The sequence below is a fragment of the Sturnira hondurensis genome, unplaced genomic scaffold (genome assembly GCF_014824575.4).
Source record: "Sturnira hondurensis isolate 20B ecotype Veracruz unplaced genomic scaffold, ASM1482457v3 Scaffold0014854, whole genome shotgun sequence".
In the NCBI taxonomy this organism is placed as follows: domain Eukaryota; kingdom Metazoa; phylum Chordata; class Mammalia; order Chiroptera; family Phyllostomidae; genus Sturnira; species Sturnira hondurensis.
The window spans coordinates 10,578,028-10,595,681 of record NW_028087485.1 but is presented as its reverse complement, the minus strand read 5'-3'; the positions used below and the strand labels follow the sequence as shown (position 1 = coordinate 10,595,681).

The window sequence follows — 17,654 nt, the reverse complement described above, 5'->3', positions numbered from 1 at the left end:
TGAGCTTCTTATACACATGGAAGTTTTGAGAGACTTTTGACTCGAGGGGTGTCAAATGCTGTTGCTCTCATTTGGGAGGATTCTGACCCAAGGACTTAGCAGTATGGGACTTGAGGGAAGGATGGCCAAGTCTGGCTGATGCATCAGTGCCCTCTAGAGGATGGACTAGGCCCAGTCACCACCTCAGACTCGGCCCCCAGCTCCTCCCTGTACCCACCCAGCACTGACTACAGACAGAGGTCCAGCTGACCGTCTACTGGAAGGACTTTATTTAAAGTATACTGGGCCCCACCAGGCAACTTGGTTTGTGCGAGGCTGTGCGAGGGACAGGCTTGGGCTGAAAGGGAGGTGAGCTGGTTAAGCACACTGCAGTCCGCGGGTAGCCACACTGCTTTCACACACACCTGCTGCTGTGGCCCATACCTGGCAGGGCCTTTGGTCGCTGGACGGCATGGGGAGAATACTGCCTGAATCGGGGACTGGGCAGGTCTTGGTGTCAGGTGAGGGTGACAGTGAACATTTGCTAGCCCCAGCTTTGTACCATCTGGGGTTAAGGGTCTTTGGACCACTGCTAGGCCAACCCAGTCCAGGGTAGGAGCCTGGTCCCACTGGACCGGAGATGAGCCTGAGCCCACCAGCTCCTGGCACCTAGGTCTGGCCTCCTCCCTCCCTAATCAAATGAGCCCAAAGTCAAGAATGGCACAAAGCCAGCCCAGAGGGGGCCTTCTCACCTCTACAGCCTAGCCCCTCGGGTCAGCTAGAGTGGGAAGGGCAACTTGGCTAATTTCGCCTTTCTCTCCAACCCTAATGGGGCTAGATACCCAACACTACTCCTTTGCTAGGGCCTCTGCCAAAGAGCGATTCTGCCTCCTGTTTCAGAAAACCCAAGCAGCAACTGGCCTGTTGACTCCAGGGCAGTGAGCAAGTGGAAGAGAGAGAGAGAGGCTGGCAGGAGTGTCTTCGTGTAGCTCTGATCTCGCATGGCCTCAGCCTATGGATGCTGTCGTTTCACCAGCAGCAAGGAGGCCCTGGAGGTAACACTAACCTTAGGTGCTGTAAACATTAGTGTTAAAAGGGTGACCGGTGGGCTGGAGGCAGTGAGCTCCCTCCCTTCAGTCTCCATTCTGAACAAACACTTCAATAAATAAAATGGAAGATGGCATTACCCAAGGATGGATGAAAAGCAAGTAGTGGGGCCTGGAGCCAATAGGCTCCTTAAACTCTCCGGAGACCCCCCCGCCCCATGGGGGCTTGGGGTTGGAACATTAACTCTTCCGCCAATCAGAAGTAGCATGACTCCTGCCCTCCTCAAATGCCCAGTGTGGTCCTGGCCCCAGGTAGAGTTAAGGGCATCCTGCCCTCTCCTGACCCTGGAGTCTCAGTAACAGCCCTTCCAGCTTCCCAGACCCAAACGGCGATCAAAACTGGACAGAACTCAGCCCCGTTTCCAGTCCTCAGTCCGTGATCAAGAGGCATCAGGAACAGAATGATGAGCAAGGGAGGCAGCAGCTGCTGTGGGCCTCGGGGCACCCTAGGGGTGGGGTGGGGGGCGGGGTAGGGCTCGTCCAGCCTGGGAAGGGCAGCAGCAAGGTGTTCCAGGGTTAGGTCTACCTCCCTCTGTGTCCCTAAGGCAGTAAACATAGTCCCACACAGCCAGGCAAAGGCCCAGCAGATGAAGGAGTGGGGCCCCCTGCCAGCACTCTTCCCTGTCAGGGGCCAGTTAGTGGTCAACCCCAGGCCTCAGGCCGTCACCATCATGGGTAGTTCATTGTCCTTTCTGGGCCCTGGGATTCCGGGGCCACATGGCACTCGCATAGGTGCACATACTCGTACCCACGCACACACTCACACACACAGGCGGTTCCTCGCAAACACTCCAACTCAAGAAAGCGAGTTTTAAAGTGGAGTTAACTTCAGAGAAAGGTGAAGATGATGTCCCAGCATTAGAAGGTTTTCCTGTGGATGGATCGGGCACCGTCTTCCTCATATTCTTTCTTAGAGACCCACATCTTCTTAAAGGTGTCCAGGGAGGCGAGGATAGAGCCCCTGGAGTAGAGGGAACCAAAGGAACATTGTGAGAAAGAGAGCGCGGACATTTGCTTCCTGTTCTACTTATTCCCAGAGGAACCACTCACCCAATCCACGTAGAATACAGTCTCTCCTGAGGTGCCGATATCTGCAAGGGCGGGGGGAAGGAGTCTGAGACATGTAGCCTCCCCCCTCACTTTCCCTTCCAACCCCCCTCTTGACAGCCAGTTCTCACCACCAAGGCACTGGATGCCTTTCACACAACAAAGCTATGTCCCTTTTGGACCCTAGGGCCTCCCTGAGGGCACTGTGGCGAGCCGGACACCCGTCCTAAGAACAGGTTTCTAGCAGCCCTAAGTCTGATTCCCGGAGAGGCTGGGGCTCCTGGGGGCAGGGTTTGGCTCTTTTGGGGATCAGTGGAAAGCAGACTCCACGGCACAAACCATGCTCCTTCACTCGGAACCCCTCCTTTCTCAGGTGGGCTGGCCCCCTCCGCAGTCACTAAGATGCTGGACTGTGTCACAGCAAAGGAGCAAAAGTCAGCCTTGTACCAATGTCACAGTCTCCCCGAAAGACCACACGTGGGGCCCTCAGCCTGGCACCCTGCCCCATCTGGGTATTACAGTTGTCCCCCTTTTGTGAAGACGGGCACTCTGGCAGACCTCAGGGTCAGTGTGGAAGTGGGAGCCAATGGGCAGCACCTGTGTAGCCGAGCTGGTGGGGAAGCCACACCACGTGGCGCTTCGGACCCTCAGAGGCCCAGTCCCGCCCAGCCCAGCCCCCGCCCCGGGCTCCTACCCTGATCTTTACGTCTTTTGGAGCCAGTTTCTTCACTTCACTCAGTAGCCTGTCACCAAAACCTGAATGAGCAGGAACAGAGAAGCTCAAGTCAGTCCTCTGGGCACCTAGGCCTAGCACCATCCAGAAGCTTCCTGGGGCAGGGCCTGAGAGCAAAGACCAACCTTTGAACAGGGTGGAGCCTCCCGAGAGCACGATGTTAGAGAAAAGCGTGCGCCGCAGGTCCATGTCAGACTTCTGGATGGCGAACACCAGCACCTCATGGATGCCCTCGCTCTCCTCGCCAATCAGGTCGGGCCTGAACAGGAGCTCAGGTGCCCGGAATCGGGAAGGACCAATCTGCAGGTGGAGGGCAAGTGTCAGAGGCCAGGACAGGGGCGAGGTCGCTTTGGGAATGGGGATGGAAGAGGGCCCTCTTCGTAACCGGGTGGCTATGAAGGCTAGGCTTAGGGAAGACCCTGGATGTCAAGGGCTTCCAGCAACAAAGATAGGGTTCCTAGGGACAAATGGGGAACAAAAAGGAACAAACAGGGCTCCCAGGAAATTAGAGAGAAGAAGCTCTTGTGTTTAATCCTAGCCCAGGCATTTCCCAGCCAGGAGCCCTTTGGCATTAACACATGGATTCATTCATTCATGGGAACACCTTTCTATCAATGGAGGTCCAGGGAGAGGCAACTCGGCCTATTCTGTGCTCAAGCGGTGAAGGACAGCACTAACACCCCCTTCTAACCCTTTCCTGACCTAGGAAAGTGCCTCTGGTGCCTGGGCTCCTCCCACCGTAGAAGCAAAGTCCCGGCCACGCCTCGCTGGCGGAGAGCTGGGACATCAGACTCCAGCTTGCCACTGGGGCTCTGTTTGGGCCCAGAACGCACTGATGGGAGAGGTCCAGTCACCCACCTCGATGGTGCTGCCGTCAGGCAGGTAGTACTGAGCCTTCTCCGTCTCTAGCGTCTCATCCTTCTGGGGGTTTATGGACAGGTAGCAGGCTCTCTGTGGAACCAAGCATGAGTCAGGCAGGCAGGGACCCTGGCACCTACCCGTCAGAGTCCCTGGGGGCTGAGGTGCTGCTGTGGAAACCTGCCTGCAGCGGGGACGGCACTAAAGGTCATTAGGGCTGCTGCCCTGGAGCACAGGCGGGGGGTCCCCGTCGGCGTTCACTGGCTGGTGTGTCAGGGCATGAGTCTCACCTGTCCCACCTCCACCTGTCCCACCTTCCTGGAGGGCAAGTGTGGAAACGTGGCTCTCTGGACCTGGGTCTGACACCACAGTCTCATTTGAACCCAGACTCAGGCCTCCTATGGTTCTGGGCCCCACCACCCAGCTCAGAGGTTAGCCTACAGCCACAGGTAGCAGGATGCTTCAGTTTACTCAGAAAGAATGTATTCTGAACTCAAAGGTGAGAAGGAACACAGGTAATTGGTACAGAGTTATGACAAACAGAATGATCACCATCACCCAGCTTAGAAATAGAAGCTGCTCTCTGTCCCATACAAGAGGGTAGCTCTTTGGGAAGGTGAGTATGCCAGTAGCGGGGAGCCAGGAGGGACCCAGCCGGAGACCTCGCAGCTGTCAGAAGGCCTGGCTGGGAGAGCAGAGCCTGACCCTGGTCCCCAGGACAGAGCTTCACCTCTTCACGCTCCAGACCCTGGAGCTCCCTATCCAATCCCTGGGCCCAGCGGGCAGCACTCACTTCTTTTATGGCCTTGACAATCTCGAACTCTGAGGATGAGTGGAAATCATAGCCCTCCTTACGCAGGTAGAGGCGAAGGAAGCGAGAGACGTCCCGGCCGGCGATGTCGATGCGCATGATTGAGTGAGGCATGGCAAAGCCCTCGTAAATGGGCACGGCATGGGTGACGCCATCCCCAGAGTCCAGCACCACCCCCGTGGTCCTGCCTGTGGCGTAACTGAAGCAAAGTGGACAAAGCATCACTAACTTCTGCCTCCTCACTCTGGGGAAAAACTCGATACTTTTAGAATTCTGTGTCGGCTGAACAAAAGCTGGGCTTGCCTCTGTTTGGGGCCCTGGACTCCAAGGGCTGAGACCAAGGACGCCTGGGCACTGAAGCCCGGAGAGATCTGAGCGGAAGGAGCCGAGCCCCTCCAAGCTCCCTCCCCATGCCCAGAAGAGCAGGTCTTCCAACCTCAAGAGATGGCCTGGCCTTCAGTGGTTTCAGGAACCCGGCCTGAGGGGCAGTTTCACTCTCTGGAAAGGAGGAAAAAACCCAAATACTTCCAGGGGTTGGGCAGGAAGAGTAAATGAGTAAAGGACAGTAAGAATATTTTCACTTCCACCAAAACCCATTTCCCCATGTGACTCTCTAGGTCTGTCCTTGGTTTTATCTTTTGATAGAAAAAAAGGGACAGATGTTACTTCCGTGGCAGGAGGGAGAAAGCCTCACAATGTCTGATAAACAGAACGGACACTGCCGTGCTGCTGGGAGGATAGGGAATGGAGCGCATGTGGTGAAGTCACGCCAGCAGACGCTACCACGGCAGCTGCCACTGCAGCTGGTGTTCTGCCCCACAGGAATGCTGAAGGACCGCTTTCCCCTGCAGGGGCCAGGCTGGCCGGCCAGGCTGCTACTCACAGGCTGAGCACAGCTTGCATGGAGATGAAAAGGGCTGGCACGTTGAAGGTCTCAAAGAAAACTTCAGCAGCGCGTTCTCGATTTTTCCTCGGGTTTAGAGGTGCCTCTGTCAGGAGCACAGGATGCTGGTGAAAGATGCCCAGACCACAATCAGGGTGAGGCCAGACCCCACCCCTCATTAGTAGTTGGGGAGGAGCCCCTGTGCAGCTGGCCAGGGGGCCTCTGGCAGCCTCCCTCCCAAAAAAGGCAAGCTGGGCCCATCACTGACCCCTGCCCAAGTCAGCATCTCAACTTTCCAAAACCATGCCCCTTTTCAGTTTCATTCTGCCCTCACCTCCACTGGTGTCCTCCCCTCCGTTTCTTTCGGCATTCGTACCTCGATCCCTGTGTCTCTACATATCTCCAATTGTCAAGAAGATTTTGCTAATAAACTCTTGAAATTCGTATGATGAAATAATAAACTTTTTTTTCAAAACTGAAAGTTAAATTTCAATATCAAACGTACTTTAAAAAAACAACACATCCCTCCCCTGGGAATTCTGATACACCTAGTATGTGCGTGTTCCTTGGTGCTTCTGAGTGGGCGGTTACTCCCTAGAAGTTGAAGAGCGTAGGCTCTGAAGTCTGAGAGACGTGGCTTTGACCCCCAGCTTTACTTTGCTCTCTACTTGGCTTCTTTGCACTTGTTCTCCTCTTGTTTGTAAACTGGAGATGGCGCCACCTCCGTCCCACAGGCATGGTGTGAAGATGTCTAAGAGCCCGTCCTGAAAGCATGGGTCTGGTGCCTGGCGCACAGTAACTCTCAAACCCTCCTGGTGGTTATCCTCACCTTCCTCAGCCCTGGGACTGGGGTTCTCACGGGCTCCGCACACCCCACAGGGCTGCCCCATGCACAGGACCCTCACCTCCTCTGAGAATGTCTGCAGCTGGTCCTTAGAATAGACGTATTGCCAGATGCGCTCCATGTCATTCCAGTCCTTGACAATGCCGTGCTCCATGGGGTACCGGATGGAGAGCAGCCCTCGGTGCTCCTGGGGACAGAGGAGGATTTAGAGCCGTAGCCAAGCTCTCAGCTGAATTGCCCGGTGGGTCCTGCTCTTTCAGGATTGGGAGTTCCCACCCCGCAGTCCTCACCCTGGGCCGAGGACGGGCACCCATTTATTCTCTGTGTCTCCCACTGCACAGCGGTAAACTGCTCTCACTGCCCAATCGGCAAGCAAAGGAGAGGGCTTCTGCATTCCCATCGGCCCTTGACTGCCCCTAGGGCAAGTGACAGGAGACAGCCTCTTCACTGCCTGATCCCAGGACACAACTCCTGGCTCCTGCCCCTGGGCCTCAGCGCTTGGAGCCAAGACTGGCAGATACGGTTCTGTTGTTCTGCTTCTGGAGGCTGCCTGAAGGCTCTGCCAAAGTGTGTTAATTAACTCAGCCCCAGGGGACCCCAGCCAGGCTCTATCTCCAATTCTTTTTGCCAAAAAATAACCAGGCCCATCGATCTGATCATTGGCAAAGGAGTGACAGAATACAGAAGGAAGGCAAAAGCCCTGTTTTCCAGACTGCTCTCCGTCCCCCAAGTCAGGGTTTGAGATTTTCCTCCCCAAACCGGAAGCTGCTCCTGGGAGAAATAAACTGATGAGTCCTAGGATGAGAGAGCCAAAGGGGACATTTTAAGAGGAAACCGCTCCTCTCACTCATGACTATGTCCCACTGCTGGGACCCTGCCCACAGAGAAATGAAGAAGGTCTTCTGTTGGCTTGAGGACTGGGGGTTACCTCAGCTTTGGGGCCAATGAAGATGTCACCTTCGAGGGCTCCTGCCATGACACGAACGTGCTTGGGTCTGCCCACACTACAAAAGAGAGTAGGGAGGGCTGTCACTTTCATCCTTTTTTTTTTTTTAAGATTTTATCTTTACTTTTAGAGAGAGGGGAAAGGAGAGAGAAAGAGGGGGATGTTTCTCTCTCACTGATGTGAGAGAGAAACGTCAATCTGTTGCCCCTCACACACCCCCAGCCAAGGGACCTGGCCTGCAACCCAGGCATGTGTCCTGACTGGGAATCGAACCAGAAAACTGGCAACCCTTCAGTTTGCAGGCCGGAGCTCAGTCCACTGAGCCACACCAGCCAGGGCAGGACTGTCACTTTTCATTTCACAGCTGAACACATGGCAGATCACAGGAAGGATGGAGAGAGGCACATACTCAGATGGGAAGAAGTGTACTCAGTTCTACTGTGATTGTCCTTAAGAGTTGAGCTTATGGTTGATTTTGATTTTATTCTCTCTTCTTTTCAGCATTTTCCACAATTTCTACCCCAAACATATACTAAATTATTCATAATTATTTTTATTATATTGAATATTTGTATTATTTAATAAGTTAAACGAACGGTTAGCTCAGAAGACTGTCATCTCCTAAGCCTGCTGCCCAGGCCTTCTACTAAGTAAAACTGTGCCTTGGCAACCTCGGACGGCCTTTTTCTCCCTCGTGCAGCCCCTGCCCCAGGTACCTGTGCCCTTCCCCCACCTGCAGTCTTCCTGCCGTGGGAGGGAAGTGCTGAGAAACTCCTTCTCACAAAGATGGTGGGTGGGGCTTAATAGTTATACCCCATCCTGGGTGACAGGAGAATCTGAGACAGAGGGCCCCACGAAGAGGCAGTCACTGAAAGCAATGAGTTACCAATGATAATGTCTTGGGCATCAGATAAAATCTAATTTTAAAAAGAGGCCTCTTGCCAGTGCCTCTCAGACTGTACCATGTAGGCAACTGTTTCCCAGGCTTACTCCAAAAGCCAGCTCTTGTCCTTCGCCTGTTGTTTTGAGTACCAAGGCTGACCTGAGTGCCAAGTCCCTTCTCCCTAAAAGATGGGGGACTGACCCTCAACAAAGCTGACCAACTTCTCAAGCTTCCCTGCTACAGACTGACTTACTAGTTTGGAAAGCAGTATTTGGGGATCTGATCACCAGCAAAACCAGCTTTAATCACACCGGATCCCTGAGGAGAGAGAAAGAAAAGTCAGAAGCATCACAACAAGAGGAGATGTATGTTGTACAGTAAGTAAATGGTTCCATTTTTATTTTAAAAAGAGAGAGACTTTATAGGTGTACATAATATATCTACTGATACGAGGTCTGTCAGGAGATATCCAGCCATGTTCTATGAAAAATAGAGACATTTATCGAAGAAGATACAAGATACCAGAAACACCGTACACAGGACAATGACACCTCAGTCCCCTTCAAAGTAGGTACCCTGGGACCTCACACAGTTCTCCCAGTCGTCATCAGCTGCCCTGCTGTATTTTCCTGAATCTCATCGACAGTTTGAACTCTCTCCCCTTTCAAAGGTGATTTTAGTTTTGGGAAAAGCCAAAAGTCACAGGGCACCAAATCTGGGCTGTAGGGGGGCTGAGTCACCTGGGTGATTTGCTGTTTCGCCAAAAATCTCTGCAAAACACATGATGCATGAGAAGCTGCCAATCACCAGTTGCCTATAGCTGTGGCCTTCTAAATCATCTGAACAGTTTCCACCACAGAATGTTCAAGCCTAATGCAAAATGGGATGCAGATTCGTTGCTCTACTCCCTCAGTCATTTTGAATGGGACAGCCACACAGTACACATGCTCACTCAGTTGCCTCTACCGTCCCCACTGATTAGTTCAGTGAAGTCATCATTGTTCATGCATGCACATTCCAGCCCACTCTCCTTGGCTGCCAAGTTACTTCAATGTCCTGCAAACCATTCTTGTTGTACTAACAAAGGCTGCACGTTTCCCACAAACCTGGTATAAGCGTTTGTAGAGTGAATGCATGCCAAAGGGAAGGTAGAAGGAACGGAGAGAGTGAGGAGAAATTTCACTGTACACTCCAGGTATTATTTTATTTTTCTGTATTCTTTGACTTTTCTACATTGAACATGTTTTACTTTTGCATTAAAAATATTAATAAAGTGCCCTGGCTGGTGTAGCTCAGTGGATTGAGCGCGGGCCTGCAAACCAAAAGATCGCAGTTCGATTCCCAGTCAGGGCACATGCCTGGGTTCCAGGCCAGTTCCCAGCAGGGGACGCATGAGAGGCAACCATACATTGATATTTCTCTCCCTCTCTCCTTCCCTTCCCCTCTAAAGATAAATAAAATCTTTAAAAAATATATTAATAAAGGGAATAAAAGGAGAATAGCTGAGGAGAGAAGAGGAAAGTAGCTAGAAGCTCCAAAGCAGCCAAGTTCAGGAACACAATCCAGGTGGGAAGAGCACGCGACACAGTCATACCACTGTGGGATGCCTGCACTCTCCCGGGCCCCCAGGGTGCATATCACAGACCCCACAAGCACTGCTGTGGAACATGCGCTATCTGGTTCTTACTGCAGGGGCAGACCACTCTGCTTTGTAGGGGGTTTGTAGTTGTTGTTGTTGTTGTTGTTGTTATTATTATTATTTACCATGCTTTGTTTCACTCGTTGGTCTCCTAATTATCGATAAAGAGCAGGGAAAACCTAAAGCACTGTCTGAGAAGAGAACGGACCCAGCATTACAATCCTGCTGCTCCGGTCCCTGGTATGTTGGTCGGGCTCAGGCTGGTATCAGAGATGCTGACGGGAGCAGTCAGATGCTCTTCAGTCAACACTGACTCCCGCACACACAGATGCCAACTCCACGCCGGGCAGCTGTCGCAGCTTGACACTGCTTGCAGATACATCCCGTTTTCTTCCTTCTTAACTCTTCCACCACCACAGCTGATACCCTTGTCCTTCCAGCCCAGCACAGCTTGCAGCTAACTGGCGCCTTTTCCATCTGCCTGTCAACTACTTCTCCTGGGGGAGAGTGCGGTATTTCCAGAACCCACACAGCAAATGGTAAACACATTAGGAGATGCTAAATAGACAAGGTTATCTTTGCACCAAAGGCTTCCCAGCAACCCCCCTGGCTCCCTCCCTGTCTCTCATTCCTGCTCTCCTATGGGAGAAGGGGTTGAGAGGGGCCATCCTGGTGCCTGGCTCTGGCAGCACAGGAAGGAAGAAGTGGCTGAAGGGCAGAGAAAGCAGTAAGTTGAGCAGGGCAAGCCTGTCCTCTAAGACAGCAGGAACCTCTGCCAACAGAAAAGAGAGAAAACAGAAGGTAAGTGCCAACTCATTGGCCTGGGCAGAAGAGCAAGAGGCCTGGAAAAAGTGCAGCTGGACACTGAGCATGAAGGGAGAACTGGCCCCGAGGCTCTGGGACAGTGACAGGGACAGCGGCAGGGACAGCGAGAACCACGCTGTGCGAGAGAACGCCAGGAGCATGTTAGCTCCAGCCTCCTTATGATTGCTCACTGCCTTCACCTGGGTGTGGTGATGCCAACAGACTCCCTGGATCTCCTGGCAGAGGTTGCAACAAAAAGAGTAAAGATGAGACCTGTCCTTCAGACTCTAAATATTTTAAAGATTATTTTCCTGGATATTTAATTTTGAATTTATTAGCAAAAGAACTAGAGTCCAAGTGACAAGGCAGATTAAGATATCAGGTTCATTTCTTCCTCTCTGTCCTTCCTAGCAAGGCCATAACAGGCCCAGTTCAATATCACTGCCTTCCTCCAGAAGAATAGTCCCCAAATGGAATTAATTATCCATCTCCTATTATCTCATAAAATCACTATTACCTATACCATGAGGCAGCATGCATTTCATTCTGCTTTCTATTTGATTCTATGGTTTCCATTTTTCCCCCTCTTTTCCGCCCAAGTTCAAGGACAGAGATTTTATACATCAGCAGTATCTGGTGTTTGTAGGGTACTCAGATAGATGCTGGCTGACTAAAGTAAAAATCCAGCTCAAGTGACTGGCAGATGAGTTCTAATGTATGGAACCTGAATGAGCAGCTGGACTGCCAGAAGCCCCAGGCAGGGGTGGTGCCGACAAGGCCAAGGCAGTGTTGGGAATAATGCACAAGCCCCAGGAACCAGACCCAGCTTGTCCTGCAGCCTCACAGAGCTGGCTCACCAGGCCAGCAGTTAGGTGAAGAATGGGTGGCGACCGGGGAGGCAGTTTCTTCCCTCTGTGTTGCCAGAGTCTGGCACCAGGATGGCCTGTCTCTCTATTCTGCTCAAGTCATACCATGAGATCATATAAAAAGGTAATGTCAATTCCTTTAACAGTATTTTAACTAGGAACTGTGTACCAGACAAATGGGCTACCACTCTCTTATTATTCACTCAGGCAAAACCAAGTAAACAAATGCCTTGTACAGGCTTCTTAAAAAAGTAGTCTCATTGAATATTTGATTTTTGAGGACTCAAATTTGCTGCCAGCCACCTCTGACCATTCATTCTTCTGCTGCAGGCAAACAAATAGCAAACCCCTTAGCAAGGCTCTCCCAGGACCTACTGGCTATAGGCCTATGGTTTGGGTGACCTTTATCCAAAACACTCCAGATCATTCTGGACAGGCTGGGAAGGAAGCTAATTATCTCCCATTTTATTGACTGATTTTTTTTTTTTTTTGAGAGAGAGACAGACAAAGTGAGAGAGATTCATTGTTCCACTTATTTATGGATTCACTGGTTGTTTCTTGTATGTGCCCCATCCCAGGATCGAACCTGCAGCCTTGGCATATAGGGATGATGCTCTAACTTAGCTACCCAGCCTCTCCCATCCAGGAAAAGGATGCCGAGAGGTGGTGCCTCTAATTTAAGGTCATTGGTGGCCCATTTTGCCCCAAAGACATACTATGTTTGGCCCATAGAGTACTCTTTTAAAAACAACTTTATTAAGATAAAATTCAGTTTATCCATTTAAGGAGTATAATTCAATGACTCTTAGTAACTAGTTTTCTAACTTTTTCATTATCCCAAAAGAAACTCTGTACCCATTAGCAGCCACTCTCCTCTCCCCTGACTCCCGGCCCTGGGCAGTCACTTACCGACTTTCTTTTTTTTTTTTAAAGATTTTACTTATTTATATATTTATCTTTAGAGGGGAAGGAGAGAGGGAGAGAAACATCAATGTATGGTTGCCTTTTGTGCATCCTCTGCTGGTAGTTAGCCTGCAAGGAACCGGCCTGCAACCCAGGCATGTGCACTGACTGGGAATCAAACCGCGATTATCTGGTTCGTAGGCCTGCGCTCCATCCACTGAGCTACGCCAGCCAGGGCCTCACTTACCTACTTTCTGTATCTATAGACCTGCAAACAACCTTCACACTAACTTATGGCAGTTAAAAACTGGAGACTGCATATGAAATTTAAAATGTTAATGTATTAGGCTTGGTAATAGTATATCACATTTTTAAGAGTGTGAGAGACAGAAGTAGGTGGGAATGTAATAGTTAAAAAGACTGGCCAAAAGTTGATAACTGTTATAGTCAGGTAATTAGTATATGGATGTGGTCTATATTATTCCTTCTCCTTTTGCTTATGTTCGAGATTTTCTATAATAAAAAGAAAAACTCTGGGCTGGTGTGGCTCAGTGGACTGAGTGCTGGCCTGCAAACCGAAAGGTTGCTGGTTCCATTCCGTCAGGGCACATGCCTGGGTTGCAGGCCAGGTCTTCAGTTGGGGGCATGTGAAAGGCAACCAATCTATGGACAATCTTGCACAGTGATATTTCTCTTCCTTCCTTTCTTCCTCTCTCTCTAAAAATAAATTAATAAAATCTTTAAAACAAAAGAAGAGCTAGCAAATAAAATGCTAGCACTTAAGCGAAAATTCAAAACACAAATACTATACACACACACACCCCCCTAATATAAAGTCATGGATGGAAAGGGATACGTCCATTTTATGATTATAGTGGCTTTTAGGGTTACTTCTGGAACAGAAGGAAAGGATAAGATTGTGAAGGAATATAAAGAGCTTTCAATTATATCTGTAATATTTTATTTCCTAAAAAATAAAATCTGAAGCAAATATGGCAAATGTCAACATTCATTAAATCTGGTGGGAGACACATACTACATGGGTGCTCACTGTATACTTCTCTGAATTTTTCTTTGTTTAATGTATCTCATTTTTTAAAGAGGGGTCGAGGCAGCACAACATAGCCAGGAACAGTGAAACTGTTATCTTACTGATGAGCTTGTGAGGATCTGATACTGTTTCTGCATTTAGGCCCGCACAGTCACAAAGGCGCTTTTAAGATTGACCAGAATGCTGGTTTGTTTTAGACGAGAACCTAACAGTGATCTAATCAAAGTGTTGAAGTCCTCAAAATGTTGCCCAGGAGCTTCCCTCCTCTTGTATTACTATTGTACCGTTTTGTACTGTACTGCATGCCCGCCTTTAGGAAAATAACATGTTTAGTTTTTTTTAAATTAATTAATTAGTTTATTTTTAGAGGGGAAGGGAAGGAGAGAGGGAGAGAGAAATATCACTGTATGGTTGCTTCTCGTGGGTCCCCTGCTGGGAACTGGCCTGCAACCCAGGCATTTGCCCTGACTGGGAATCGAACCGAGGTTATTTGGTCCACAGGTCCACGCTCAATCCACTGAGCTAGCTCAAAACCAGCCAGGGCACATGTTTAGTTTTTAAAAATACCTATCACTTATCGCTGTCATTCAAGTACAGGAATACACATGCCCTGCCCTGCCCCATACACACCCCCTCCATTTTCTTCATTAAATTCTGATGAATAGGTTTGGTGTTGGAACAGGATGATGAGAGTGGTCAACAATTGTCTTAATACTGGGAAAGACTGTGAACAGATAATTAGGCTCTTCCCTCTTTTCCCAGCTTTCTTTGTTCTCCTTTCTTTTAATTACACTCTTATTAGCCCAGAAATAAAATGGTAACAACACATTAAGCTGTGGAGCTGTTAAATCTGCTAGACACACATTATTCTCATAAAGTTGGCTTCCATATTTCAAATAATGTTTCCTATCCATCCTTCAATGTGAAACAAAACTCTCCAAATGTCAGATGGCAAGATGTTGCAGATGCTCCATAAATCCTAATGAGAAAATTATTTAAGTTTCTCCTACTTCACCTTTTGACAGAATTATCTGGCATCATAAAGGAAATATTTTCCCAGAGGGAAAAAAAACAAGTCAATTCTTTAAATCTTAAAACTGAAAACACACCACTGCTTTGATGCATTGCAAATACACTTCCAAGAAAGAGAAAGGAGAAACTAAGAAGCATTATTAGCCTTAGTGACATTCAAGAAAATGGCTGGAGGTGGTACTTCTGGCCAGCAATTCAAGAAACAAAGGATCTGGATGGACAGACTGCTGCTTCTGCATTGCTGATGAAAAAAAGGAAATTGCCAATTTCTATTTTTCCCCATTTTATTTTTTTTAAATGTTTATTTATTTATTTTTAGAAAGAGGGGGAGGGAGGGAGAAAGATAGGGAGAGAAACATTGATGTGCAAGAGAAACACTGATCAGTTGCCTCTTGGACACCCCCAACTGGGGACCGGGTCTGCAACCCAGGCTTGTGCCCTGACTAGGAAGTGAACCAGTGACCTTTTAGTTTGAAGGCTAGCACTCTAACCACTGAGCACATAAGCCAGGGATCCCACTTTAAAACTATGAAAAAGGCAGATGAAGCATATACAAACTGGGTGAAGACAGAAATAGTAGGTTTTCTGAAAATCAACATCAAGAACAAGTCCTACTCAACCCTCTGAAGTAACTAAGGGGCCCCTCCATCTTTTCTCTATTTAGGGATATCTTTGTTACTGTGATAGAGATAATCATTTGTCTACCCACCCATCAATGAAACGAAAAAAAAAAAAAACCAAAAACAACCCCCCCCCAAACATTTATTGAATACTAAGTGGTGCCAGGCCCTAAGTATTCTTTGTGTGGAGGGAGGTGGGGAAGAGGAGAGTACTGCAAATTAAGGAATACCATCTTTTCCCACAAGAATTTAATAGTCTAGTAAGTGAGACCCCCCCAAAACCCTCCTAAAATAGAGATGTCTCATTGAACTCAAACTTTGCTGCTTTTGAGGCAGAAGCCATATTCCTAAAGGAAAGCTAGCAACAAAAAAAGCAGCTTTTTTGAGAAAAGTTAGGAATTTGGAACCAATCTCAACTTGAGTCCTGGCTCAACTCACAATCCTGGTGGTCTGAATATTGCTATTTAACCTCCCCAGGCCTCATTTTCCTGCATAAAATGGGGATAGTCATTCCCATTTACCAGTCAGAGTTTAAGGCTAAATGGGACAATGCAAGGGCTGGATCAAAAAAGCAAATCTGAGAGTTTATTTAGGACAGAGGGAATTGGCAGTTTTGCCTCAAGAGATTTAGAAGGGGCACAGAAAATGTATCAACCAATCTCGGAGGGACTAAATCTTCGAGTGAAAGGAAGAAATTCAGTTGTTTTACAATTGTCTCTCTCCGCCCCAAGTAAGAATAGTGTTTACAGTCTTTCCGTTTGTCACTATTTATGCATTTTCATGGGATATTAGCAAGAGGAATAACGGATAAAGCACAGGATTTAGACACCTCTATTGTGCAACCTTGGGCTCACTTTACCTTTTTGGGTTTCAGTTTCTTCATATGTAAAACGACAATCAAACTTCCTGCTTAAACCATCCACCCAGTTTTTGTAAGGATCCAACTCAAACGTATGTGAAACCCCTCTGCAACGGCTAGAAAGCCTGGCAAATACTACGTTAGTAATTATTTTCACCAGCAACTAGGCGTCCCTGCTTGCTTTGTCACTCTCCTTTATTCTCGACCTTTATTAACGTTGTAATTTATAATTACAGAAATACATGAAATCCTGTACTCATTTCTGGTACCAGGTTCTCGGACCCCACCCACACAGATACACAGCCAAGCTGCCCGGGTGGCTCAGAATCTAAGTAAACTTAGCTCTTCTCCACCTGCGGGCGGGCCCTAACCCATCAGGCTCAACCACCGAGAGTTCTGGAAGTCAATCCCCAGGGCCCAGGCGCACCACCCCTTAAAGAGGAGAAACACTTACAGCGACCCGGAAAACCTGCTGGAACGCAAGCCAATCACTGCAGAAGGCAGCCCACATCCGGCAAGGCTCAGAGGCGGGGTCATCGGTCAAGAGGGACGGGCAGAGCAGCCAATAGAATTAACGGAAACTGGGGAAGGGCGGGTGCCCGGAGCTCACAGAACGGTTAAGGCCCCTTAAGCGACCCGCCAAAGAGCCCAGCTTGGACTATAAATCTTCCCTTTATTCATCCCAAAGCTCTCAATCCCATGGTTGCTGACTGGCCGCCCTGTCTGCGGACTATGGGTGGGAGGAGGACAGAGACAGCGGCGGCTGAACCTGTATGACAGGCCAGGCCAGTGACAAAGAGAGGGAGGCCCAGGCTGAAGCCGGGAAGCGATTCCTTCAGGGAAAAGAGCATAAGACCCTTTAGAGATAGAAAAGACACAACTCACGTTGTCGATCACAACAGGCTGGTTGGCGATCACATCGTAAGACTCCATGGCAGAAGAATCTCTCCTTCCGAGGAAGGAACTGCCTGGCCGGTCCGCAGCTAGCGCCACTGGCACGCATGCGCAGACTATCCGCCGGTGCAGGACGGTATGGGAGCGGCCTGACCTCGCCTCCGAAAAACTACACCTCCCAACAGGCCTTGCACTTTTATTAGCAGGCCAGACTGGGCATTGCGTTTCTGACGCACAGTATCCTGGGTTTTGTAGTCGCCATATAAATAGAAAGGGTCGCAGATTGATAGTTGTATTGCACACTTTGATCTGTAGCCCCTTATGGATTCGCAGAGATGTTGAAGTCTTTTCCGTAGTTCGTTTTGGACTGGCCAGTAATTCGTGGATGTTTGGCTTTTATAGATCAGTCCTGCCGCTCCCCATCACTTCTGGACAAACAAGGTGACCATGTTTTTACTTGGTTCCGTAAGACGTTAATAAACATCCATTACCATCACACTCTAATAAAACTTTTAATACACACAGACGGAGAAGGACGTCTTACAACAACAAAGAAAATAACTTAAATTGCATAAAATTTGCCTTTTAGGAAAAAAGTACATTTTTATGCTTTTTCCTTTCCCCCCCCATAGGTGTAAACTTTGCAACAGGCTAACTAACATTTGATGATTTGGAACTACTGGTATAGAATTGACATTGACAAGTGGGAACTTAGAGGTGAAGAGAGGTTATGTGACTACTTTCAAATGAGCTCAGTGCATTTTTCTATAGATTATTTCCTCTCTCTGTGCTATTTCCTGACTAATAGGAAACCTTTTAGTCAATAGCACTAGTAGTCAGCACTCCCTTCTATCCCTGTCTCTTGGAATTTGTTTAAGATCATGAGTGGACATAAC

The 17,654-nt window shown here is 48.9% G+C and overlaps 1 protein-coding gene across 1 annotated transcript; it reads right to left on the bottom strand.

Annotated features, from left to right (window-relative positions):
• Window positions 1-246: 246 nt before the first annotated feature.
• ACTR1A (actin related protein 1A) lies at window positions 247-16,881 on the bottom strand. Its single transcript, XM_037064041.1, has 11 exons — window positions 16,750-16,881; window positions 8,344-8,408; window positions 7,190-7,265; window positions 6,323-6,448; window positions 5,418-5,542; window positions 4,517-4,733; window positions 3,724-3,816; window positions 2,991-3,165; window positions 2,827-2,888; window positions 2,136-2,176; window positions 247-2,046 (listed from the first exon to the last, which is right to left on the bottom strand). The coding sequence occupies exons 1-11, from the start codon at window positions 16,795-16,797 to the stop codon at window positions 1,944-1,946; spliced, it is 1,131 nt and encodes a 376-aa protein (XP_036919936.1). The 5' UTR covers window positions 16,798-16,881; the 3' UTR covers window positions 247-1,943.
• Between the last annotated feature and the right edge of the window lie 773 nt (window positions 16,882-17,654).